The 26,686-nt window shown below is 36.4% G+C and overlaps 1 protein-coding gene across 14 annotated transcripts; it reads left to right on the top strand.

Moving 5' to 3' along the window:
• Nucleotides 1-669: 669 nt before the first annotated feature.
• PNISR (PNN interacting serine and arginine rich protein) lies at nt 670-25,957 on the top strand. 14 transcript variants are annotated; one of them, XM_014461823.2, is made up of 13 exons: nt 670-802; nt 8,144-8,223; nt 9,876-9,990; nt 11,751-11,939; nt 13,290-13,513; nt 14,908-15,079; nt 16,253-16,443; nt 19,339-19,476; nt 21,612-21,711; nt 22,445-22,498; nt 23,584-23,754; nt 24,301-25,387; nt 25,620-25,957. In XM_014461823.2, the coding sequence occupies exons 3-13, from the start codon at nt 9,903-9,905 to the stop codon at nt 25,648-25,650; spliced, it is 2,445 nt and encodes an 814-aa protein (XP_014317309.1). In that variant the 5' UTR covers nt 670-802; nt 8,144-8,223; nt 9,876-9,902; the 3' UTR covers nt 25,651-25,957. The 14 variants fall into 14 exon arrangements, with proteins under 14 accessions (XP_014317309.1, XP_023615540.1, XP_023615547.1 ...); XM_023759775.1 differs by having other exon boundaries at nt 681-806; nt 24,301-24,945; XM_006095840.3 differs by having other exon boundaries at nt 681-806.
• Nucleotides 25,958-26,686: the final 729 nt, after the last annotated feature.

Below are 26,686 nucleotides of genomic sequence, written 5' to 3'. Positions count from 1 at the left end.
AACTGGACCTCCCCGCCGCTTTTCCTTAAAGCTCAGCGGGAAAGAGCGGAACCTCGGGACTTGCTGGGGGAGGTTCCGCTGAGCCCGTGTCCCCGGAAGGGGGCGCGATGCTTCGAGGTAAACAAAAAGAGTGACCGCTGCGGGGTCGGCTAAGGTCCCCGCCATCGCTACCCTCCAGACGGGCCCCACCGCTACCGTCTGGGCCCTGAGGCGGAGCCCTCGGCGGCGCTGTGAGACCGAAGGCCGCCGTTCGCCAGGAATTCGCGCCAGACCGAGGCCGGCCCACCGCTCCGGGCGCTCCGAGCCACGGGCCAGTTCTTCAGTTTGACCCTTTGGCCCTTCCGTAGTCTGAAACTAGTGCCGTAAACTCAGCCCCCTTTTCCGAAGCTGAAGTGTTCCTCGGGAAGAACATCCCTCGCCCCTGAAGGAGGATCGCGTTGCTAAAGTAAAAAATTGCAGGGCGCACTGCACAGAATACTTAAGCTCTTGGCCGGGCATAGCGCTGGCGACATTTAAGGGAAATGTACAGGAATGTTCGGACACTTCCGCGGCGTGTACCAGAGACCAGGTGGTACTGCCCATAACAAAAATGGCGCGGCAACACGTAAACCGGGCACCGTCTAGTGCTCAAAGACCCGGAGGCAGGAACCGTGCGGCTTCAGATGACAGGCGGATGTTATAAATACTACTTCCGGGTGAGACCACTCGGGCGCCATCTTGTCTTGTTCGGGAAGAAGTAGAAGCAGCGAAAGGGTTGGAGGTATTACAGGAACGGTGGCGGCAACCGTATTCCGGAATCACAGTGAGTAAGTGGTGGAAAACAATTACGCGTGGGGACTTGCCGGGCCGTTACAAACTTCTTGGTTTCTGTGGCGAAGGTAGCATAACTTAAAACACGTAGGCTGCTTACGCTGCTTGGCGCTACCGCTGGGACCTCATCCCCTTAAAGCCGCGGCGTCTGCCTGACTTGGTGAATCAAACCGGTCCTCTCGATAAAAAGGAAATGTTGCCATGAAGGAGAGTGATCACCACCCCTTTCTCTCAACTATGAGAGTTTTCTTCTCGGATGAGAAGGGACTAATTCTGGGGCTCCTGACCTGCCGTTAAGCACTGCGCGTGCGCAGTGGGAACCCTCTGTGGGGAGCGGGTTGCGAGGGGGGCGGAGGCGGCGGAGGACCCGGACCTGGACCTTTTGCGCTGTGCAGCTCTGACTACGCAGGCGCAGCCAAGGGCAAATGCGTCCTGTTGACTATAATTAGCTTCCTTAGTTTGTAATCTTGTTTTATCCAGTGATGGGCATCATGTATGAAGTTTCACTAGTGGAAGAGGCAGTGTCCAATATTTTAGTTGTATTATCCTGCGGAGGATATTGTCATCTGAACACCTTGGGCACTTGACAAATTTTGATTATCGGTGGTTAGCTTATAAAAGAGCAAAACAACTTGGAATTTCTGATTGGAATGCAGCAAGGCAAAAGCAATAAAAACAGACCAGAACACTTTATAAGGACTCACTCGTGTGACTACTTTGTAAAGCATCCTGGGGCTATTGGGAAAGTAACAACAGTAAGTCAGTTCTTTTAAGATGTTCATGAAACTATATTTAATTATTATTTTTTTTACAAATAGACTTTATTTTTTAGAACAGTTTTTGATTTACAGAAAAAGTGAGCAGATAGTACAGAATTCCCAAGTAATCAACCCAAACCCCCTTTACACACAGTTTCTCTTGTTATTAATATACATGAGTATGATACATTTGTTGCACAATTAATGGATACATTATTATTAATGGACACAATGTTGACACATTATTAACTAAAGTCCACATGTTTCCTAAATTTTAATCCACCGTTCTTTTTTTGTGTCCCAAGACCCCATTTAGGATACCAAATTATTTAGTTATTAGTTATTATGTGTCTTCAGTCTTCTCTTGGTTGTGACCATTTCTCAGGCTTTTCTTGTTTTCAGTGACTGTTACAGGCTGAATTGTATCCCTCCAAAATTCATGTTGAAATTCTAACTTTGGTACCTCAGAATGTGACAGTATCTCACACCCATGTTTCTCTCTCCTTTGTTTCTCTCTCTCTCTCTCCCTCCGAAAACTCTGAAAAGCAATGCAAAGAGATAGTGTCTATAAAGAAATAAAATGAGGTCATTAGAGTAGGCCCTAACCATTACGATTGGTGTCCTTACAAGAAAAGAAGATTAAGACACAGAGGGGAGAGCATGTAAAGATATAAAATAGTAAGAAGCTAGGAAAATTCCAGGGTTAAGTGGACTAGGTAGGGAATCTAAGACAGATAGTTAAATAGCAGTTTGCAGCCGCCTAGTAAATCCTATCTTCTCTGAATCGTGGACACTTAAGAGTAAATGTACTTCTCTCCAGCCAGAGGGTCAATAGCTTGAATCATCCTACTCAGGGAGACAGATAACAGAAATCCAATTAGTGCAGTTTTCCATCCACACCCAAGGATAGACAGATTAAGGGAATAAATCTCATTTTGGTGCATCAGCATAAAGCTGACGAATATTCTATTGATTCTCCCCTAAGACCTCCCCTAAATGTCCAGCCTTAAAACCCCCTGAAAATGAAGATGATGGGTGCATTCTCCCTCCAAGGAGCACACTCATTCATTCCCTTCCCCTTCCTTCCCCCACAGGCACATATCCCCTAGCCTCTAAGAGACCACATGAGACTTGCAACCAGAGGAGAAATGGTCCTTGTTTCACTGTCCTAAGTGTGTTTTTGCTGCGGTCAATAAATTACTGCTTGCTTTTCTATACTTTGTCTCTTGATTGAAACTTTTCTATCAAGACAAGAACCGAGGTCTCGTCATCTCCCCAGTAACATAGACATAGGGAGGAGTCATTCATCTACAGACTAAGGATATAGACCTCAGAATGAAACTCACCCTGCTGATACTTCGATCTTGGACTTCTAGCCCCCAAAACTATGAGGAAATAAATTTCTGTTATTTAAACTACTTAGTTTGTGGTACTTAGTTATGGCAGGCCTAGCACACTAATACAGTGACCTTGACAGTTTTGAAGAGTACTGGTCAGGTATATTGTAGGATGCCTTGTTGTTGCAATTTGTCTGATGTTTTCCTCATGATAAGATTGGTGTTAGGGGTTTTAGAGAGGAAGATCACAGGCATCCAATCAAGGGTATCCTATATAATAAAGAACTAATATGCTAATTAGACCGGATGGCAGACCAACCTTCTGGAACAACCAGTGTGGGGGGCAGGGGCCATGGGGCCGCGTGGCAGCCAGCTATGCTTGCATGAATTTTGTGCATTGGGCCTCTAGTCTATAATAATAAAAATGTAATATGCTAATAGACTGGACGTCCTTCCTGACGAAGCTGGGCTGCAAGGGAAGCCCTGTCCCGGGTGCCTGCCGGTGTGGCAGTTGGGGAAGGAAGGCCTACTCTTGCAGAATTTCATGCACCAGGCCTCTAGTAGACTATAAAAATGACATCACATTGAGATTGACTTCGGTCATATGCTTAAAGTAGTGTTTGTCAAGTTACTCTCCCCTATTCACTCCTTTTATACTGTACTTATTAGGAGGAAGTCCCTTTGCAGAGTTCATAATTCAGGAGTGGAGAATATCCACATAATTTATTTGGAATTCTCCATGGGAGATTTGTCTCTTCCTTCCCATTTATTCAATCATTTATTTATATCAGCATGGACTCATAAATATTTGTATCAGTACTATTTTATTTTGTTCAAATTTTTTTCAGTTTTGGATTTCAGGAGCTCTTTCAGTTGGCTGTGTACTTTTGGCCGGCCTTCCTTCCTTCCTTCCTTCCTTCTTTTTTTTAAAGCACTTTCTTTCTTCTTAGTACTCCAGGCTCATTTTGTATGTCCCCAATCCTAAGAATCGGCTCTTTCTCTAAGGATCCCTGATTCCTTTTATTGTAGAATGGTATTAGAACCAAGATACTATATGTACTTGTTGCTACTGGGATGTTATTACCTTTAGGCTCTCGCTCATTTATTTTTCAGTTATTTTTAAAATATATATATTTTATTGATTTTTTTTTTACAGAGAGGAAGGGAGAGGGATAGAGAGTTAGAAACATCAGTGAGAGAGAAACATCGATCAGCTGCCTCTTGCACACCCCCCACTGGGGATGTGCAGACAACCAAGGTACATGCCCTTGACCGGAATCGAACCTGGGACCCTTCAGTCCGCAGGCCGACGCTCTATCCGCTGAGCCAAACCTGTCAGGGCTCAGTTATTACTTTTATAACCAAACTATCCAATTTTCCAATATTTTTTAAATAACTCTGCTAAGCTGCAAGCTGCAAAGTATTCCAGTATATATCAAAATGCGTCAAATGAAATAGCAAAAAAAAATTTTTTTACCACATTTCAAATATTATAAAGTTAACCTTTACTAGTGCCATTTCCACCTAACTTGAACAAATTAATTTTTTTATTTTGACATCAGTCATCTGGTGTGTAGGACTGAAAGGGCAGGGGAGAAGAGGATTATTGCAGTTGGTAGTTTCTAAACTTTATATTTGATGTGAGAAACATTTGACTGTATGTATCAAAGGATAGATGTGCTTCTATATATCTTTGATTTTGCAATTGATGCTTAAGGGCTTTAAAACATTACATTTTCACCCTGGCCAGTTAGAGCGTTGGCCCGTGCACAGGAGGGTTTCAGGTTTGGTGCATGGAAGGGTTTCAGGTTTGATTCTGGGTCAAGGGCAAGTACCTGGGTTGCAGGTTCAATCCCTGGTGTGGGAGGCAACCAGTTGATGTGTCTCACATCCATGTTTCTCTCTCCTTTGTCTCTCTCTCCCTCCTTTCCACTCTGAAAAGCAATGCAAAAAAATATCCTCCGGTGAGGATTAACAACAACAACAAAAATTACATTTTCATTTTCGTTCATCTTCTCACACAGTCAGTGACTGTCATTTAAACAGGTATTTTTAAGAACCTCAAAGCGCAGTGTTCTAATATATTGTCATCTAAGAAATGGGTAAGATGAATGATGGTCATTTCTGGTTGTATTAGTTTCTTAGGAATGCTGTAATAAATTACCACAAACTCAGTGGCCTAAAATAGCAGAAATTTATTCTTTCACAGTTCTCCAGGCTGGAAGTCTGTAATGTAGGTTTTGGCAGGGCCATTCTGGCTTGCTTGTTCTGTCTGTCTCTGTCTCTCTCTTTCTCCTTCTTACTCTCTTCTCCTTCTCCCTCTCTCCCTCTTCTATAGGGGAGGATTCTTCCTTGCCCCTTCCTAGCTTCTTCTGGTGGTTTCCAGCAATCCTTGGCTGTGGATATGTCTGTCCAGTGTCTGCTCTTTGGTTTCTTACATGGTGGTGGTGGTGTGTGTGTGTTCTTACAAGGACACCAACCATATTGGATTAGGACCCACCTTAATCCAGTATGACCTCATTTTAACTTGAATACATCTGCAAAGACCCTATTTCCAAATAAGATCACATTCACAATTTACGGGAGTGGGGGTAGGGACTTCAGCATATTTCTCAGGGGGACACAGTTCAGTCTATAACCAGGGGTGGGCAAACTTTTTGACTCGAGGGCCGCAATGGGTTCTTAAACTGGACCAGAGGGCCGGAACAAAAGCATGGATGGAGTGTTTGTGTGAACTAGTATAAATTCAAAGTAAACATCATTACATAAAAGGGTACGGTCTTTTTTTTTTTTTTTTTTAGTTTTATTCATTTCAAACGGGCCGAATCCGGCCCGCGGGCCGTAGTTTGCCCACGGCTGGTCTATAACACTGGACATAGCTATAAGCTAGGTCTTTACAGCCCAGTGTGATAACTTGGATGATCTGATGCAAACAGTGGTTATTGATCTTTCTTTTCTTTCCAAATCCCAGTTATTTCCAAGAAAATAGCAGTTAATTAAACCTCATAAAGGGAAAATCTTATAGTCTGGCTCGACAATAAACAAAGTCTTACAAACTTTTGAAGTTGAGACTAAGGCTCTTTAATATTAAGGTTAAAGGAAAATAATACTTTGGGCAAAACGCTATGGAATTTTTAAATAATTATAAGATTTCTTCTGCCCCCTCAAGAAGATTCTTATGTGACAAAAAACACATGAAAATTCAATATAAGATTCTCTATAACAAGTACTCTTTATTACCTTTAACTTATTGTGGAAATTTTCAGAGAGTACAAAGGTAGAGTAGGAACCCTAATGTACTTATTACCTATCTTTAACAGTTATTATTTTCCAAATCATTATTAAGCCAATGTGTAAATGTCGTTTTTAGTCAATAACATAGTCATAACAAGGCTATATTATTTCACTAAACCATAATGAAATTAAAAGATACGTATTTTTTATTATTGCCAGGTGTGCCTTCATATTCCTTTTGTTTTCCAGATTTTGCATTTGTCGCGGATTTTATGGTGAAAATGAAGGAAGAAAGAGTAGGGCTTTTGTTTTTTATTTTTATTTTTTTATTGATTTCAGAGAGGAAGGGAGAGGGAGAGATAGAAACATCAATGATGAGAGAGAATCATTGATATTCTGCCTCCTGAATGCCCCACACTGTGGACCTAGCCTGCAACCCAGGCATGTACCCTGACCATGTTGGTTCATGGGTCGATGCTCAACCACTGAGCCACGCTGGCCGGGCAAGAATAGGGCATTTAAATCCTTACCATCAAATCACAATTTTCTTCTTGAGTTAAGAATAATTAGTGAAACTCTTTATCAACCATTGTTCAAGATGCTAAAACATAAATACAACTTTATGTTAAATATTCAAGTATACCAAGTCTTTTCTTAAAACCTGTCACTTTACACAATTCAACATAACTCTAAATTTTGTTCTCATAATCAGAGGTGCCTTTTTTGGACTAGATAACAGAACATTACTCCAAATCCTTCATAAGAAAATAACACAGAGTTAATTTGCCCAAAGCCTCACATTTATATGACTTGTGTAATTGTTATTGCTTATACCAGTCATTATGGACTGTGCTGATCAACTTTCTTTGATTCTTCATATCTTAAAAAATCTGGATGCCCTAACGGTTCCAGTGGTCGGCAAACTGCGGCTTGTGAGCCACATGCAGCTCTTTGGCCCCTTGAGTGTGGCTCTTCCACAAAATACAGACTTCTGCGCATGGGCCACGAAGTTTCAATCGCACTGTAAATGCGCGCCCGCACGTGGTATTTTGTGGAAGAGCCACACTCAAGGGGCCAAAGAGCCGCCTGTGCCTTGCGAGCCGCGGTTTGCCGAGCCGCAGTTTGCCGACCACGGCCGGGCCTAACCGGTTTGGCTCAGTGGATAGAGCGTCGGCCTGCGGACTCAAGGGTCCCAGGTTCGATTCCGATCAAGGGCATGTACCTTGGTTGCGGGCACATCCCCAGTGGGGGGTGTGCAGGAGGCAGCTGATCGATGTTTCTCTATCATCGATGTTTCTAACTCTCTGTTTCTCTCCCTTCCTCTCTGTAAAAAAATCAATAAAATTATATTTTTAAAAAATCTGTAGATTTCTCTTTCTTTTTCTATTTAATTTTTGAAAGTGAACAAAAAGATGGAGCTACAGACCATTTTATTTGTTTGGTGTTTAGTAATTGCTATGTGGAGGAAGCAGTCCCTTACCTTATGGAAGATAAAAGATGAATAGATTTTTTTTTCTATCAACTTTTGAAAAGCTCTGATCCTAACGGGAAGAATCTGACTGTTCTCACCTACTACTGTTAACTTTTAAACTTAAAATTCCATAGAAAAATCTGAATTAATGCATTTTATTGCCTCACTTGTACTCACTTGTACCACCAGGTGGATGAGATCTTCTTTTCAAATGTTTGTTCCTTTTTTCTCAGCATATTTTAACAATCCCTAAATGGTTTGACACTGTTTTATTGTTAATAAATAAAGATATTTTATTGTAAATAAAAAAGATATTTTGAAAGAAAAAAATGTTAAAAAGTGTTGCCTTCCCATTTCTGATGTACCTGTTTCCCTTAACCTTATAATGGTAAATACTTTCTCATTATAGTTAATAAAAGAATAAGTTCCAAAATAATTTGGAGATGATCACATTTTCATGTTACATCTCTAAAGTATCTTTTTATTCTAATTTTTCATAATCTAAGAGCAAACTTATACTTTTTTTTTTTCAGGGCATAAGTAATTTTGCTGCTATGCTTCCAAGCTGTAGTCTGAATCTGTCTAAATTTTAAACAGAAGGTGAATCTCTAAGGTCAGTCAAAATATCAGTTGCTATATCTTTTGGGCGTTTCCTCTTTATTTATTTGTTACCTTTTAATTCAAGTTATAAGTGAAGTTACTTTTCAAGGGCTGTAATGAGTCATTTAGTTTTTAAAGGGCTTTAATGGTACAGTTGGAAAAGAAGAGGGGGCGGGGAATTGGGAGAGGAATGAAAATCTCAAGAGAGATTAGAAAAGTATATTTAACCAGTTCAATTGTTGGCTTCAACTGGGGTGCTGTGTAGTGCCTCTTTAGCCGAATGCTAATAATGCCTTTATAATAGACTATATTCATGCAACCAGTAGATAAGTGCACTAATTCTTAAGTAAGTCAAGGTAACAAACGAATGCATCTTCCCTAATTCACAGTGCTCTTCAATTGAGAAGTCAGCATCTGCCATTGATAGAATTATAAAAATGCTACAAAGACTGGAGTTGCAAACTCTTTAAGAGCCTGAGTTATAATAGCCAACTGTCTCATTTGAGTTGGTGTGTTTTACTTTCTTATTATCTGGCTTCTCTGTTTTTTGTGATCCTGCAATATTAAGGCTTTTGCCTTGTTTTTAGAGGAAAGGGTCAGTCTAGAAGGATTAGTTTAGTAAACATTTATTTAATGCCTATTTTATACTAAGCCCTAAGGTACAAAATTGAAGAAACATATGCTGCTTACCATGTGTGTCATTGGTTCTTGAAGAGGGTTGTATAAAGTACAAAGATATTAGACTTGTAGGAATTTAAACTTTGTGTTATGAAAGTTTTCAAACTAGTTTACAGAAAGGTAAACTAGTGTGATGACCCTCTCCCCCATATCCATTATGTAGATTTAATAGTTGTTAACATATGTTCTCTTCCCCAGTCTTTTTCATGCTGTTTATATGTAAGAATCCTGGTCCAGTAAACTACCTCACCTTCTGGATTTATCTGATTGTTTCTTTGATACTGTTTATCTCATTCCTTTGTCCCCTTATAGTTCCTTCACACTAGAAGTAAGATAGAAAAGCTCAGTTGGATTCGATTAAACATTTTTGGTGAAAGTATTTATTTAAATGATTCTGGGGACATAATATCATATCTTATGAGGTGGCACTATTACAGATTATTAAATCTGTAGGGTGATATTTTGGCAACTTTTCAATTTGTGATTTCCCATTGCTTCTAAGATTGTCTGAATCAGTTGTTCTATTAGGTTTGGCAGTATGGCAGTTTCCTAAATTGATTTTACCTTAAGCATTCACTAGCCATACTTATTTATAAGGGAGAGTTCTCCTTCATTATTAGAGTTATTTGGTTATTCTCTTCAAGGAATCTTGGTTGGGGGAGATGAAATCACATTTTTTTTCTTATTATTTTCAAAGTAATTATATTTCAAGAGATTTATATTGGGAAAAATTAGATTTTTTTTCCTTTTTGAGCTAAATTGATTTGAGCTATGCCTACCACCAAATTCTGATACCAGTATTAACATGAAATTTTCTATTTTTGCTTGCCAACTTAAAAATTCCAGTTGCCTCTGGCAACCTATTGACCAGAATTTTAGAGCTCTGATCACATAAATGTATTATTGTATAATATTTTCTGTGTGAGCTTTTAAAATTAAAGAACTCTCATTCTCATTTTTAAACTATGTTCATTTTGTTGAAAATAGAAAATCAAATATATTTTTAAAGTCAGGATGTGGGATCAAGGAGGACAGCCTTGGCAGCAATGGCCATTGAACCAACAACAGTGGATGCAGTCATTCCAGCACCAGCAGGATCCAAGTAAGGAAATAAACCGAAATCGGAGGGTGGGCGAGGAGAGAGATGTGGAGATAAGTGGGAAATAATTTGATGGGATTAAAGAAGATGGAATTGGAATTGGTTTATTGGATCATTTTGTGGTCAGTATTTAATCTTTAAAACTGACTTAGTTCTTTTTTTCTAAGAAAGTAGAAAATCTTTCTTAAACGTGTAATTTAAGTAAAGCATACTTCTCTTAATTCTGAATCTTATAATTCAGTGTAGAGCATAGTCAATTGATGGTATGCTAAGTCATTTCTCTTTATTATGGAACATTTCAAGCATATACAGATGTAGAAAAGAGTATAGGGAACCCCCATTTGTTACTTAGCTTTGATAGTTATTGACTCATGGCCAATTTTGTTTCATTGATAGGATCCCTTCCAATGCCCTGCCTTTATTAGGTTAATCTGAACTTATTTTTTCAATAGCTACATAGCATTCTGTTATAGGAAGATACTGTAATTTAATTGATCCACTTTTGGATGATTAATTGTCGTTTTTATTTTTTAAAATATATTTTTATTGATTTCAGAGAGAGAGAGAGAGAAACATCAGTGATGAGAGAGAAAGTTTTAGGTAGACACTGCCAAGTTTAACTTCATGAGGATTATGCCAATTTATGTTTCCATCAAAATGTATGAGAATAAGCCCAGCAATGTGACTCAGCAGTTGAGCATCCATCTATGAACCAGGAGGTCACAGTTAGATTCCTAGTCAGGGGTCATGCCCGTGTTGTGGGCTCAATCCCCAGAAGGTGTTAGCCAATCAATGATTCTCTCTCATCATTGTTGTTTCTATCTCTCACTCTCCCTTCCTCTCTGAGATCAATAAAAATAATATTTTTAAAAAATGTATGAGAATACCTTTTTAATGTTGACTAAATAGATCTGAAAAACTATCTTATTTTACTTTTTTTTCCTTTATTAATAATATTAGATCTTAAAACGTTAAGTATAGATATTTGAGAAATAAAGGAGAACCTTAAATTACTGGGGACAATAAATTTGAGTAAAGAATGACTAATAAGTTTTTATAGAGGTATTTTGACTAGAGAAGGGAGCTGAAACTAAAGAAGGGTGACTATGAGGAGGAATAGGGATAGTTATACTCATCTGAGATCTATAGGATCCAGTGTAGGCCTGAAGAGGACCTATTTGAAGAATAAATGAGTGAGTTTGGTCATTTGTTAAAAAAAAAAAAAAAAAAGGAATAAGACTTTAAAAAAACTCAGTAAACTGCCCTGGCTGGTGTGGCTCACTTAGTTGAGCATCATCCCATGCACCAACCAAAAGGTCGCTGGTCCGGGTCAAGACACATGCCCGGGTTTGGGGCTCAATCCCAGTGAGGGGGTCTGCAGGGGGGAGCTGATCCATGTTTCTCTCCCTTCCTCTCTAAAATCAAATAAAAACATATATTTATTTATTTATTTATTTATATTTACGTATATTTATATATGTATCTCACTCAACTAAAGTGCAGAGGATAAATTTCTTATGAGTTAATATTAGAACTTAATTGGTTAAGAGTGTTTTTATGGAATCCTTTTCAGAAAGTCTTAAGTAGTTTGTTTTATTTTGTAGCCTGAATACAGGTTATCTGAGCGTCCTTTCAGTCATAACATTTGGTAATATTTAAAATCTCCAGGAAGAAATTACTGAGATGCTTATTTTACATAGAGGCACTATTCTTTTAGCTTCTACATTCTAAATGCTCAATTCTGCTATGTTAAATTATATTAGGCCAGATTGATTGGGCTGCATTGGCTCAAGCTTGGATTGCCCAAAGAGAAGCTTCAGGACAGCAAAGCATGGTAGAACAACCACCAGGAATGATGCCAAATGGACAAGATATGCCTACAATGGAATCTGGTCCAAACAATCATGGGAATTTTCAAGGGGATTCAAACTTTAACAGGATGTGGCAACCAGGTTTGTTGTTTATGTTTTCCAAATTTTAGGATTGTTTTTAAAATATAAGGATTAAAATTAAATTGTTTAATTTGCTTATTTAATCTTATGACTTCTTGAAATCAATGCTTGAAGAATAGGCAGTTTAAATTAGATTTGACCTTGAAATTTTGTGGTTAAAATTATTCTGTACTCAGTCTGCTAGCACTGTGGCACTCAGTTTGATTCTTTTCTTGGTTCTTCATTCCTAGGCTGACAGGGGCTGGGAACACTGGAAACCTCACTTGGCATCTAGGGAAGAGAGCATTCTATAATCTCTCTCTTGCAACCTCTGGCCTTTCAGAAGCAGGACTGGCAGAGCAAAACATGTCTAGTTTCTAAAGAAAAATTGTGTCACTATGTGACAGATTAGTCTGTCAAATATATTCTGCCCCTACTATCCACCCATATTTACTTCCCTTTTTTTCAGATAGTGAAGATCTTCCATAAGTTTTTATCTGTTTTTTTTGTTTGCTTGCTTGTTTTTTTACTTCACAGTATGATTTAGATTCCTTGATGCTAGTTCAGTTTTTCAAAACTTGTGCTATTAATTATTTTTAATAGTCACTTTATTTATAGTGTGCTGATGGTGAAGTCATCTCTCCTTTCCCTATTAGTAGTTATTTTTGTTTTTCAATGTAAGAATGGAAAACTCAGAAAGTAATCCTCTAACATCACTTTTAAAAGGATAATGAATATTCTAATATTTGATACTGTGATGTAGTTCATTTCTAGTTTTCTTGAAGCTATGCTAAACTAAACTTTAAGTTTGAAAATGTTTTAGTTCCCAAGTTTAAGTTTATAAATGACTCACCCTAGCATCATCCACTTTCCCATCTTTGCTCTACTGGTTTTCTTTGTGACCCTGGCAAGTGATTTATTTCTGTGTGCCCAATTTCCTCCCCTGAAATTGGCAAAATAAATAAATAAATACCTGATTTCCCCCTACCTCACAGGGATGTTGTGAGGATAAATGTGTTCATGGAAGAAAGAAATTATATAAAAATCCTTAGGCATTATTTTTATGGTGGTGGTACTGAACAGAAAAAGAAAACAACAAAAATTGCTTTCACTTTTGTTACATTTATTAAAAATAATTTGGGGCATTTGTTTTCATTTACTTAGGATATGAATTGAGTGGAGTTAGCTCATTTGAATGATTTATTACTTCATTGCTTGTTTTTAAGTTATACAAAAGGAATTTGACCAAGAAGTCATAAATTTTATATTTATTTCTTTACTGAAAAATCTAGCTTTCTTGAGAGCTTAAAAATTTGTGTTGATTTTGTTATAACTCCCTGTTGAATGTTTTTATGCCTAAATTCTAAATAGAATGGGGAATGCATCAGCAACCCCCACATCCCCCTCCAGATCAGCCATGGATGCCACCAACACCAGGCCCAATGGACATTGTTCCTCCTTCCGAAGACAGCAACAGTCAGGACAGTGGGGAATTTGCCCCTGACAACAGGCATATATTTAACCAGAACAATCACAACTTTGGTGGACCACCCGATAATTTTGCAGTGGGCCCAGTGAACCAGTTTGACTATCAGGTGAAAGATATTTTGTTGCTTTAATACTGTAGATGTGCACATAATCCATTCTTTGGAAGTTTGTCTCATCAAGAGTACCTGAGATATGTGTTTCACTTTTCAGTTTTATACAGATAAGTGCATATTATGTCTCAGAAAAGTTATCAATTTTTGAGAATTAAAACATTAAGAGTTTTATTTTCTGATTTGCTTAGGAAAATCAAAAAGATTGTTAGGGAAAATTTACATAAAATGAAAAATGTGTAAGGGAAATAGTTATTTGATGTTTTGTTTTCTAATTTATAATTTCATAATGGAATATTTAAATGTTCAATAAAGTTTAGGAAATGCACAGTAGTTGAATACATTATCAATAATAGATTATGGTTAAGATTTGAAGAATATAGATCTTCTTCTAAATGCAATTTCTTCTCTGTAAAGTTATGACTTTTTCTAGTTTTGTCTTTTTTATTCCATTCTGACATGACATGTTTGTTAATGGAATTATACATAATTTCTTTTGTAGCATCTAATTCATTCCTAGGGACATAGAACTCTATGGGGAATAGTGTCATTGTTTTTTTCTAACCACTCTGCCAAGGTCCACTCTTAATTAAAGTATAATAATACGTGTCATTTTGAAATAACTGATTGCAGTTGTTACCTTATAAACTAAGCTATCATAATATAAAATTTTGAAAAAACATACATTATATCACTATATAGGTAATAGACATAAATGTAAACAATATTCACCTTGAGGTAGTAATCTTATTCATATATATTCAGATACTTGTTACATACTCATACTTGGTATACAGATATGATAGGTATTTGTGGCAGGGAACTTCTACCACATTTGCCTGGTAGATCCTCTTGCTAACAAGACAAAGAGGTCAGCAAATGGCTTAGAAACGCCTCTGAAAATGGTAAAATTAAAAAAAATAGTTTAATGTAATGATTCAGTAACTTTTATCTTTGCTTAAAATAGATATTTCTTGTAAGGTTTTAGAAACAAATTCACAAGAAATAGGAAGTTGGAATTGATTAAAAATTTTTTCTTGTATTTTCTGGTTATAGAAAAATAGACATTTATTTGGTTTCTTGTAGTGAAAGGATTAGTTTATAAATGGACTCAGAATGAAAAAGTTCATATATATTATTTTCTGTACTTGAAAATAGTGTATCAGAAGGATTTTAGATGGCTCTTGCATTTATGTAGGCAGAAAATCTATTTCTTAAGAAAAGTAAGCTTGGGTTCTTGGGGCTACAGAAATATTGGTGGATATTAGAACGATGGAGTTCTTGGATTTGCTGCACACATGGATTTCTACTGTCCCAGTTCATAACACATGTGTATCCCAGAGTGTATATTGTATTAACGGGAAGGAAAATAAACTGCCATACTCTTTCAGCATGGGGCTGCTTTTGGTCCACCGCAAGGTGGATTTCATCCTCCTTATTGGCAACCAGGACCTCCAGGACCTCCAGCACCTCCCCAGAATCGAAGAGAAAGGCCATCATCATTCAGGGATCGGCAGCGTTCACCTATTGCACTTCCTGTGAAGCAGGAGCCTCCACAAATTGGTAGTTATTTAAGTTTAGTGAACCACATCGGCATGATTTCTTGATCATATAAAAAGGATGTCTTACTTTCTTAAATTGTTCTAATACCTCTGATATATTAGGATTGACACTTTAAAACCCTTTTATTTTATAGTCATAAAACTTTAATTTCAGAGGAGATTTTGTATAAAATATTAAATACTTTGAATAATTTTCTTTAAAATAATACTTTATCTTAAACATAGATTTTGTGATGAGATAAACTTATCATGGCTATAGCATTTTGATTTTTTTAATGTTGACAATTTGATACATTATACCGATATGTGAGCATTTTCGCCTTTTCTGGTTTTTCATTTTCGCCTTTTAAAGCCTCTAGTTTTTCTTTCTGGATTCTTTCCACTCTCAGTTCATCTGATACACTGCTGTAAGATTAATTTTCCTTTCATTATTTCACTTTCCATAGTATTTTGCAGAACATTTCAATTCTTAAATAACAGGACTAACTTATTCCCAATGAAAAATTTTGTATTTATGCTATTATATATCTGGGAATCCAAATCCAGCACTTAATGGACCAGAACATTTAAGTTTTTTTTTCTTATCACAAAGTAGACATTTTAGGAAGATTATTACTTCTTTTATAACTTAAGGAATAAATTAAAAAGTATCCCAGATGGAATACTTGTATAAGTGAATTTTCACTGTGAAGTGGACTTGTGTTTGACTCTCTTCTGTCTTCATATTTTAAGAAGCAATGTAATGTAAGTTTGGCTCTGAAGTAGCCCATATCATTGCTCACTGGCTTTGTAACCTTGAGCACACCTCCTAATATCTGAGTTTCAGTTTTCTCATTTGCAAAAGAGATCAAGTAATAGTGATCATTTAGGGCTTTTTTTTAGGATTGAGGTGATGGTTTAATGTGCTTTCATACTGCCTTGGCACATTGTAAACAGTAATACAATGTTTATGCTGCTATTAAAAGTGATGATTTTTTTAAAAAGTGTGATGTTTAATGGGTTGTTTTTATTAGCACTGTCTTGCTGGAAAATGATAGTATTTATTATAAACGCTCAAGTGGCACCAGTATTCTTTTTCCAAAAATTCACAAGTTAGAAATTCAGGAATAAAGCACTCATGTGTAAGATTTTTACTTAACTGACTTACAAATTTTCTTTTTCCCATGTGAAACAGATGCAGTAAAACGCAGGACTCTTCCAGCTTGGATTCGGGAAGGTCTTGAAAAAATGGAACGTGAAAAGCAAAAGAAGTTGGAGAAAGAAAGAATGGAACAACAGCGTTCACAGTTGTCCAAAAAAGAAAAGAAGACTACAGAAGATGCTGAAGGAGGTGATGGCCCTCGTTTACCTCAGAGAAGTAAATTTGTGAGTAGATTCCTTGTCCTGAAACTCCATTTGGTATCTATGTGAAAAGGTTATTGAAATAAGTATTTTAGCCTATAGAAAAGTATTAAAGTAATGTTCCTGAGATTACCTTCAGTAAGTATATTGGGGATTATTTTTTTATATTATAGATGTGTTATTGAGGGCAGGGCAAGGAGAAAGAGTACAGTGAGTTTATAAAACATTTCATTCTGGTGAGATTTTTCAGTGAAATGCGAGGTAGGTCTTACATTGACAAACATTTGTATTCTTTTGTTGTGGTATAGCTAACTTCCCAGTGGTGGCTTATAAATAAAAACTTAGTTAAAACAGCACTAGAGAAAGAAATCTGCCTCCTTTTTTGAACATTTAAATGTATGCTTGTAACAGAGGATATAATAATTTTTATAGTTTTTTGACATGAGCACTGAAGGAAGCATTGTTTTAAATATTTAAATCTTCATCATGTAGGTGGTGTAGGAATTATTTATTTAGCAATAATGTGCTCCTAGCTGGTAGGACAGTCATAGCACTGGCTGATATGCCACTTAGGAAAAGCGTCCTCCTCCAAAGGCTATTTTCTGCTTCAAAAATAAATCTCAAGGACAGCAAGGTTACTGGACTTAAGGTTACTAGACTTATTGATTTTGCTTAAATTCAATAAAAAGCCATAAATTACTCTTTATTTTTACAAAAGAACCATGCCAAAGATGTGTTTTTGTTCTGGATGTTATGAAATAAACAACAGACTACCACTACTAAAAGTTGACCTTAAAATTTGTTTTTTTAAATTTTTGCATGAAATAGTGGATTTCCAGACTTGGTGGTGTATTTTGGTTGTTTTTAAAAAATATTTTTATTGATTTCAGAGAGGGAGGGAGAGGGAGAGACAGAAACATCTGTGATGAGAATCATTGATTGGCTGCCTTTTGCATGCCCCACACTGAGGATCGAGCCTACAACCCAGGCATGTGCCCTGACCGGTTGAATTGTGACCTCCTGGTTCATAAGTCAATGCTCAACCATTAAGCCACACAGGCCAGGCTTGGTGGTTTTCTTCACTGTCAAAAAATTGTTAGGATTTGGAGATTATCCTTCTCCTTACAGATGCCTTTGGGCTTGTGTTACATGAATCCTTCTCCTGGTTCAAATGGCCTTTCCATAGTATTTAGCTGATCATCTTGTCTTCTACTTAGTAGGATTGCTGAGTATGACTATGGAACATAGTCAACTGCTGGCATTTCTTCCATCTGAAGTAGACCTTATTTCTCATCTATCTGTCCATTAAGTAGCTAAAAAGAAGCAAATTTCACTAAGTTTCAGGGTCAGCTGAGATCTGGAAACTGACTATAGATTTTTCATTTTAAGTCACATGATTTTAGGTAAATAGCTTATATTAATTGCTGTAAAACTAACACTGAATAATCTGATTGTGGTTTGTTTACCGGAAGTTTTACAAGCCCCTCATTCCAGCCATCAGATATATTGGGTATTAATTCAGTCTCTGGGCATGATGTGCTTTGGTTATTTATAAAGAAAGATCAAAATTGACTAAGGTTGGGTGGCTAAGTTGTTGGAGCATTGTCCCATGCATCAAAAGGTGGGTTCGATCCCCTTTTGGGGTGCATACAGGAGGCAACTGATTGATGTCTTTATCTCTCACATTGATGTTTCTTTCTCCCTCTCTCTCTAAAATCATATCCTCAGGTGAGGATTTAAAGAAAAATTGTCTAGCCGGTGTGGTTCAGTGGCTGAACATCAACCCATCCATTGCTGGTATAGGCATATGCCCGGGTTGCTGGCTCAATCACTAATAGGGAGTGTGTGGCAGAGGCTGATTGATGTTTCTCTCTCACTGATGTTTCTCTCTATTCTTCCCCTTCCTGTCTCTCTAAAATCAATAAAATTTGACTAAGAAAAATAAGCAAATTTAATAAAATAATTAAAATAATTTTAAACCACCTTATAATCACATTTCCTCTCAGGTAACACTAAATTACCAAATGAAATTTATCATGCAAAAATGTAATTTAGAGAGAAATTTTATTTTCATATATCTCTTTCATACACTTTTTATTTTGGTTAATCTTCACCTGAGGATATTTTTTCCTTTTTTTTTTTTTTTTGAGAGTGGAAGGGAGAGGGAGAGACAGAGAAACATCGATGTGAGAGACACATCGATTGGTTGTCTACTGCACGTGCTCTGGCCGGGCCGGGGATCGAGCCTACAACCAAGGTATATGCCCTTGATCGGAATTGAACCTGGGACCCTTCATTCCATGGGCTGATGCAGTGTCCACTGAGCCAAACTAACTAGGGCTCATATACGTTTTTTTAAAAATCCTGACCCAAGGATATTTTTTCCATTAATTTTTAGAGAGAGAGAAGGGGGAGAGAGAGAAATATTGATGTGAGATAGACACATCTACTGGTTGCCTCCTGCATACATCCCAACCCAGGGGATTGAGCCTGCAAACAAGGTACATGCCCTTGGCTGGAAATAGAACCTGAGACCCTTTGGTCCACAGACCGATGCTCTAATCATTGAGAAAACCGGCCAGGGCTATCTCATACACTTTTTTTAAAAAATATATATTTTATTGATTTCTTACAGAGAGGAAGGGAGAGGGATAGAGAGCCAGAAACATCGATGAGAGAGAAACATCGTTCAGCTGCCTCCTGCACACCCCAAACTGGGGATGTGCCCGCAACCAAGGCACATGCCCCTGGCCGGAATCGAACCCGGGACCCTTCAGTCCGCAGGCCAATGCTCTATCCACTGAGCCAAACCGGTTAGGGCTCTCATACACTTTTTAACTTAGGGTTTTAAAATAGAATGTTCAAGATAATGATTGATTATAGCATGAATTTGGGCTACACATAGTATTACTTTTTTAGGATAGTGATGAGGAAGATGAAGATGCTGAAAATGTTGAGGCTGCAAGCAGTGGAAAAGTCACCAGAAGTCCATCTCCAGTTCCTCAAGAAGAGCAAAGTGAACCAGAGATGACTGAAGAAGAGAAAGAGTATCAAATGGTAAAAATGTAAATTTATTTTTTTATTAAAATTGTTTTGAGGTATAATTGACGTATAACATATTATAGGATTTATTTTGTTTACCAGGTGTACCGGTTAATAATGCGGATTTTTTTTAATAGATGGAGTTACACATATGTTGATATATATGTGATTTGATATGTATGCTATTTTGTTGTATTGACAGCAAGCTTCAAAACTTCATTTGTCAAATTTGCTGAAGGTGTTAACATCATAGATATTTTTATGCTTAAAAACGTCAAATTTCGTGCCAAAAAAGGAGCATTTGCAGGAAGTTTAATTAATTATTTTGAAGAAAAAGTTATCTTATACTTCAGGAAGCTTATGGTGAACATGTTCCATCTCAAGATACTTGTGAATGCTGGTTTAAACTCTTTAAAAGTGATGATTTCGATGTGAAAGACAAAGAATGTCCAGGTCAACCGAAAAAATTTGAAGACCAACAATTACAAGCATTATTGGATGAAGATGCGTGTCAAAACTCAAAAACAACTTGCAGAAAGATTAAACGTTTCTCAGCAAACAATTGCCGATCGTTTACAAGCCATGGGAAAGATTTTAAAGCAGCGGTTCTCAACCTGTGGGTTGAGACCCCTTTGGCAGTTGAACGACCCTTTCACAGGGGTTGCCTAAGACCATCCTGCATATCAGATATTTACATTACGATTCATAACAGTAGCAACATTACAGTTATGAAGTAGCAACGAAAATAATTTTATGGTTGGGTCACAACATGAGGAACTGTATTTAAAGGGCCAGAAGGTTGAGAACCACTGTTTTAAAGGAAGGAAAAGGTGCCACATCAACTGAACAAAAGAAAAATGGAAAACTGAAAAGTCATCAGTAAAATGTTGCTTCAACAGCATGAAAGAAAGTCTTTTTTGCATCGAATTGTGACTGGCGATGAAAAGTGGATTTATTTTGAGAATCCCAAATGCACAAAATCAAGGGTTGATCCAGGTCAACCATCAACATCGACTACAAGGCCAAATCGCTTCGGAAAGAAGACAATGCTCTGCGTTTGGTGGGATCAGGGAGGTGTGGTGTATTATGAGCTTCTAAAACCAGGTGAAACCATTAATACTGATCGCTACCGACAATAAATTTGAACCATGCTTTGATCATGAAACGACCAGAATCTGCCAGAAGACACGGCAAAGTAATTTTGCTTTATGATAATGCATCATCACACACTTCAAAACCAGTTAAAGACATGTTAAAACATCTTGCCTGGGAAGTATTAACCCACCCGCTGTATTCACCAGACCTTGCACCTTCAGATTACCACTTGTTCTGATCGATGGCACACGCACTTTCTTAGCAGTACTTCAAAATGTACGAAGAAGTGGATAATTGGGACTCTGAATGATTTGCCTCAAAACAAGAAAAGTTCTATTGGGACGGTATCCACAAATTACCTGAGAGATGGGGAAATGTGTAGGTAGTGATGGACATTACTTTGAATAAAGCACTTTTGATGTTTCTCTTGAAATTATCGTGTTTTCTTTGATTACAAAATCCACATCATTAACTGGTACACCTGGTATAATTTTTAAAAACTATTGGTTGGTATCTTAAACATTTAAACTGAGAATTCATGAAACAAGTATAAAGTATGTATTGATATATAGATTTCCTGGGCAATAATAATGTCTGCAAAATCCAGGTAACACCTAATATGAAATCACAGCTTATAAAGGAATTACTAAGCACATTTCCTTATACCACTGTTGTAATTAAACAGTGTTTTATTATAGGGGGCAAAGGGTCTCTAGAATTAGAATTCAGTGTCTCGATAGAAATAAACTCATTTATTTCTTTAATTCATATGATTTTGAAATTTTTAAAAATTCTTATAATTTAGAATTATTTTTAAGATATTCTATTCATTGGAATGACTGATCTGAAATGTTTGATAAAATAAAGTTTGCCTTTTTTTTTTTCACTAGTACAGGCTAATTTTTTTTCTTTATTGATTAAGGTCTTACATATGTGGCCTTATCCCCCCAATGCCCCCCACCCCCCTAAAGCTTTGCCTTTTAAATTTTTGAAAATGTCAAACTGTATTATTAGTAACTATAGTAATTTAATTAGAAACAATATATATTCCTTAGATGTTATTGACAAAAATGCTTTTGACTGAAATTCTACTGGATGTCACAGATGAAGAAATTTATTATGTAGCCAAAGATGCACACCGGAAAGCAACAAAAGGTATATTGTGGGTGTTCTTGGCTTTGTTTTTCTGGGGGTGTTATGGTTTTGGTGGCTATTCTGGACTTTTTTTGTTGTCCTTGTTGAAATAGTAGCAGATATTTGAATATTCTCTTCTTGCATGTTTTACTCTTTTGGAAAGTTCAGATTTATAGACACCATATTACAACTATACAGATATTTTTGTTTTGTCCAACTTCTCTGTGCACAAATTCATAATTACACTGTTGTTCTATAAAATGTATTGTGGAAAATTCTTGATGATGATCAGTTTATTTCACCTGATTTTTTTTATAGATACCATGTTATTGGCATATAATTTCTAATGCAATTTAGCTTTACTAATGAATTGAATTAGGAACCTTCAGAGTTTTCACAGTTTACCACTTATAATTCTTACAGAGCTAGTGATTCTCCCACCTAGCCCTCATATATTTAGTAACACTTAAAAAAATATACTGAAAGCAAAATTTAAATTATGGGCCATACCTCAAAAATAAAAATACCGATATGCTGTCAACATTTTTCCTCATTATAAACCAATTTCAACTCACATCAGAATTATACTTTTCAAGGCCAGACTGGTTTAAAATGAATGTTATGTTTTTAATGTTTCTTCTCTCCCCAAGAAGCAGCAATAGTAGTAGATTTAACAATACCATAGACTCTCATGACTATGAAATCGTGGCTATTTGTGTTAACATGTTGTTCCTGTTGTTGATGTGATACAAAGCTCCTGCAAAACAGCTGGCACAGTCCAGTGCACTGGCTTCCCTCACTGGACTCGGTAAGTGTTCTCCTTATTTGTAAGAGGGCCTTAAAGGGAAAAGTCACACTTACCTTGTCTCTACATTTTCTACTTTGAAACTATACTGTTCCTACTCAGTTTATAAAACCTGAGATCTTAGGGTTGTATCAGTCTCTAAAAGGTTTGCCTTTTTTCTTTCTTTCTTTCTTTTTTTTTTTTTTTACCAAAGCATTCACAGTGGGATTATTGTAGATGTGGTGACTAATTCATAGTTAATAAGGCAAGTTATAATAGTGATAATTTAGCCATGCTAGTATTTAAGCTCACTTTCAAAATTGTTGCCTTAGAGAGGAACCTATCCACTAATGGTTTTAAGGACCTTTATTTAGATTGTGTTGCAGCAAGTTAGGTTTACCATAGAGGAAAGGGTTTATCTTACATTACCATAGTAGTGATGTATTCATAATTTTCTCTTTGCATGTTATATTATCAAGTATATAAAAGCTTGAATTTGCCTTTTCCACATTATTTCAAAAATTAATCTTTGTGAGGATCAACAAAAATGGCTAGAACCAAATGCCCATGTGATTTTGTTATTACTATTTAGATCACTTCAGGGTGGGGAGTAGTTTTAGCATCATACCATTTCTGCACAGTCAGAATTACAGTATTCTAATTTTTTTAGGGGAAAAATACTTAGCATACTACCTGGGGATTTCTAAGCTTTGAACAATGAAAAAGTTAATTGTAGAACTATTTTTAGGATCATCATAAATTTTAAGGTAGTTGAATTGATTATGCTTTAGTGTGAGACTTTGTTAATACTTTATTAAATGGTTTTATTGGTTAGCATGGACAGTAAAACAAAACCATTATCACAATTCATTTATGGTAACAAATATATGAAATATTCCAGAAAGAATAAGATACTAAATATCAATTTTCATGAGGGTTCCTATGAACTTCTTAAGCATTGGAATTTATACTTCTCCCCACCCCGAATAAGTAGATTCTTCCAACAAAATGCAATGTAAAAAAGAAATGAGCTTTCTTCTTGGACCTTAAAAAGTTTTTAGTGCACAGAATATTTTTTCCATATGATGGACTGGGCTTTATGCACACAGGTGGACTGGGTGGTTATGGATCAGGAGACAGTGAAGATGAAAGGAGTGACAGAGGCTCTGAGTCATCTGACACTGACGATGAGGAATTACGGCACCGAATCCGGCAAAAACAGGAAGCTTTTTGGAGAAAAGAAAAAGAACAGCAGCTGTTACATGATAAACAGATGGAAGGTATAAACTTTTACATTCACTTAATTTTGTCCAGTTTTGTTTGTGTTTCTTTACATTTTTCAAACAACCTAAAGTATCAAAGGATGGAATTGAGGCTACATTAAAAATAATAAATGAGTCGTAACTGAAACTAAGGATTTGGGCTTATTTGTAATTTTTATCAAATGTAAACGCAAAGTTAATTGTAGTATTGAAAATATATAGTTTAGGAATGGTAAACTTTTATCTGGGGAGAGATTAATTTCAGGGGCTATAAGTTAAGCCATTTCAGTGTATTTTTATTTCTTATTAAAGTTCTTTTAAAAAGAGTTTTGAAATGGGGGAAATATATTTGTAAAATTATTGAAAAGTAATTTGTAGCTAGGATAATAGAGGACTTTTTAGAAGTTTTTTATACAAATTAATGAGTACAGACAGTCCTCGGGTTACATAAGGCTCAACGTATGTCGTTTTGTCGTTATGTCTTGCTCTGTTGTTCCAGTCTGGTAATATGGGAGTTTTTCATTGTACATTTGACTTAATATTTTTGTCTTTTTTCTGTTTCAGAAGAAAAGCAACAAACTGAAAGGGTTACAAAAGAGATGAATGAATTTATCCATAAAGAGCAAAATAGTTTATCATTACTAGAAGCAAGAGAAACAGACGGTGATGTGGTTAATGAAAAGAAAAGAACTCCAAATGAAACTACATCAGTTTTAGAACCAAAAAAAGATCATAAAGAAAAAGAGAAACAAGGAAGGAGTAGATCAGAAAGTTCTAGTAGTGGTAGTTCCAGTAGCAATAGCAGAACTAGTAGTACTAGTAGTACTGTCTCTAGTTCTTCATACAGTTCTAGCTCAGGTAGTAGTCGCACATCTTCTCGATCTTCTTCTCCTAAAAGGAAAAAGAGACATAGTAGAAGTAGATCTCCAACAATTAAAGCTAGACGTAGTAGGAGTAGAAGTTATTCTCGCAGAATTAAAATAGACAGCAATAGGGCTAGGGTAAAGATTAGAGAAAGGAGAAGATCTAATAGAAATAGCATTGAAAGAGAAAGACGAAGAAATCGGAGTCCTTCCCGAGAGAGACGTAGAAGTAGAAGTCGCTCAAGGGATAGGCGAACCAATCGGTCCAGTCGCAGTAGGAGTCGAGATAGACGTAAAATTGATGACCAACGTGGAAATCTTAGTGGGAGCAGTCATAAACATAAAGGTGAGGCTAAAGAACAAGAGAGGAAAAAAGAGAGAAGTCGAAGTATAGATAAAGATAGGAAAAAGAAAGACAAAGAAAGAGAGCGTGAACAGGATAAAAGAAAAGAGAAACAAAAAAGGGAAGAAAAAGATTTTAAGTTCAGTGGTCAGGATGATAGGTTAAAAAGGAAACGAGAAAGTGAAAGAACTTTCTCTAGGAGTGGTTCTATATCTGTTAAAATCATCAGACATGATTCTAGACAGGATAGTAAGAAAAGTACTACCAAAGATAGTAAAAAACATTCAGGCTCTGATTCTAGTGGAAGGAGCAGTTCTGAATCTCCAGGAAGTAGCAAAGAAAAGAAGGCTAAGAAGCCTAAACATAGTCGATCGCGATCCATGGAGAAATCTCAAAGGTCTGGTAAGAAGGCAAGCCGCAAACACAAGTCTAAGTCCCGATCAAGGTAGTATACTTTTTAAAGTATTTTGTCTGATTTTTTTAAAAATTTGACTGAATTTATTCAAACTTGAAAGTGTCCTTTCTCTCTCTCTTTAATAAACTCAGATTGGTACTTGATAAATGATCATAGTTTTAAATAATTTTAGAAATATAATATTAGTTATTTAAAAATTACAGATTCTTTAGTTTAAAATACATTTTTATTTTTAAATTTTGTCTTTCCCTTTTTTTTCCAGATCAACAACCCCTCTCCGTCGTAAACGCTGAGGAATGATGTGGCAAGAATGCCATGATGTTTAAAAAATTCCATGAGTTTTAAGGGCTTGTCTCATTATAGAGGCACATTGTGGCTGTGTAGGTGAAACCAGAATTTTTTTTTTTTTTAATCTGTAAATAGGTGTACTTTTTCCAAATGCTGCTCCGTTAATAGGATTTCTTTGTATTACTTTTTTTTTCCAAAAAATAGTGCACAATAAGACTATAAACATGCCATTCTCTTTCAGCTGTAATATTCTTAAAATTATTCTTGAATGTACTGTGATGTCAATAAAGCTCTTTAGTTCATTTTTGTTAACCTCTTGCACCTTAATTTTATGATTTTAATCTAAGGAACGTACTTTTATAAAAAGGCAGCTGGAACTTTGTATAACAAGTTTTAAAGGTACTTCCTCCCACATCCCCCAAAGAAAATGGTTTTATCTCAATAGTCTGTCAAAGTTTGTAAATTTGTACCCATGGATTTTTGTCAAATTCCAACTTTAAGGGTGTGGAAGAGGGCCAGAAACAGACATTTACTTTTAATTTGGAATCATTAGACAGCTTTCTAAACTTTTCCCATTTAGGGGATTTTCAAGTAATATATTCTTTGTGTATAAAGTATGGTTCACTCCTGTAAAATGAAATTGCTGGATTCAATCAAGCCAGTGTACCAATTAGAGTTATAAGGAATGATTGTGTTTGACTCTATTAGTCAAGTCTGGAACTATATTCTGCAGTTACCCACTTCTGTTTTAGAAGTGTATTTGAAACACTTTGGGGTTATTACAGAAATAAAACTCATAATTCAATATATTTATTTATATTTTTTTAAAGTATATGACCAGCTCAGTGGAGAAATGCTGTATTATTCAGGCTGTGTCAGTCTCATAATTTGAAATGGTTTTGTTTTGTTAGTTTCTTAAAATTAGGCTCAGTGAGTGGTCTAGCAATTTAAGGCAGTTATAACTTATGAGTAAAATGAAAGCACTACAGGCATTTTAATGCTCAGCTGCTTTCAGGGTTCATTTTTATGTGATTATTCACT

Source organism: Myotis lucifugus, unplaced genomic scaffold (genome assembly GCF_000147115.1).
Source record: "Myotis lucifugus unplaced genomic scaffold, Myoluc2.0 scaffold_161, whole genome shotgun sequence".
Taxonomy (NCBI): Eukaryota; Metazoa; Chordata; class Mammalia; order Chiroptera; family Vespertilionidae; genus Myotis; species Myotis lucifugus.
This window is presented reverse-complemented; position numbering and strand designations above follow the sequence as displayed.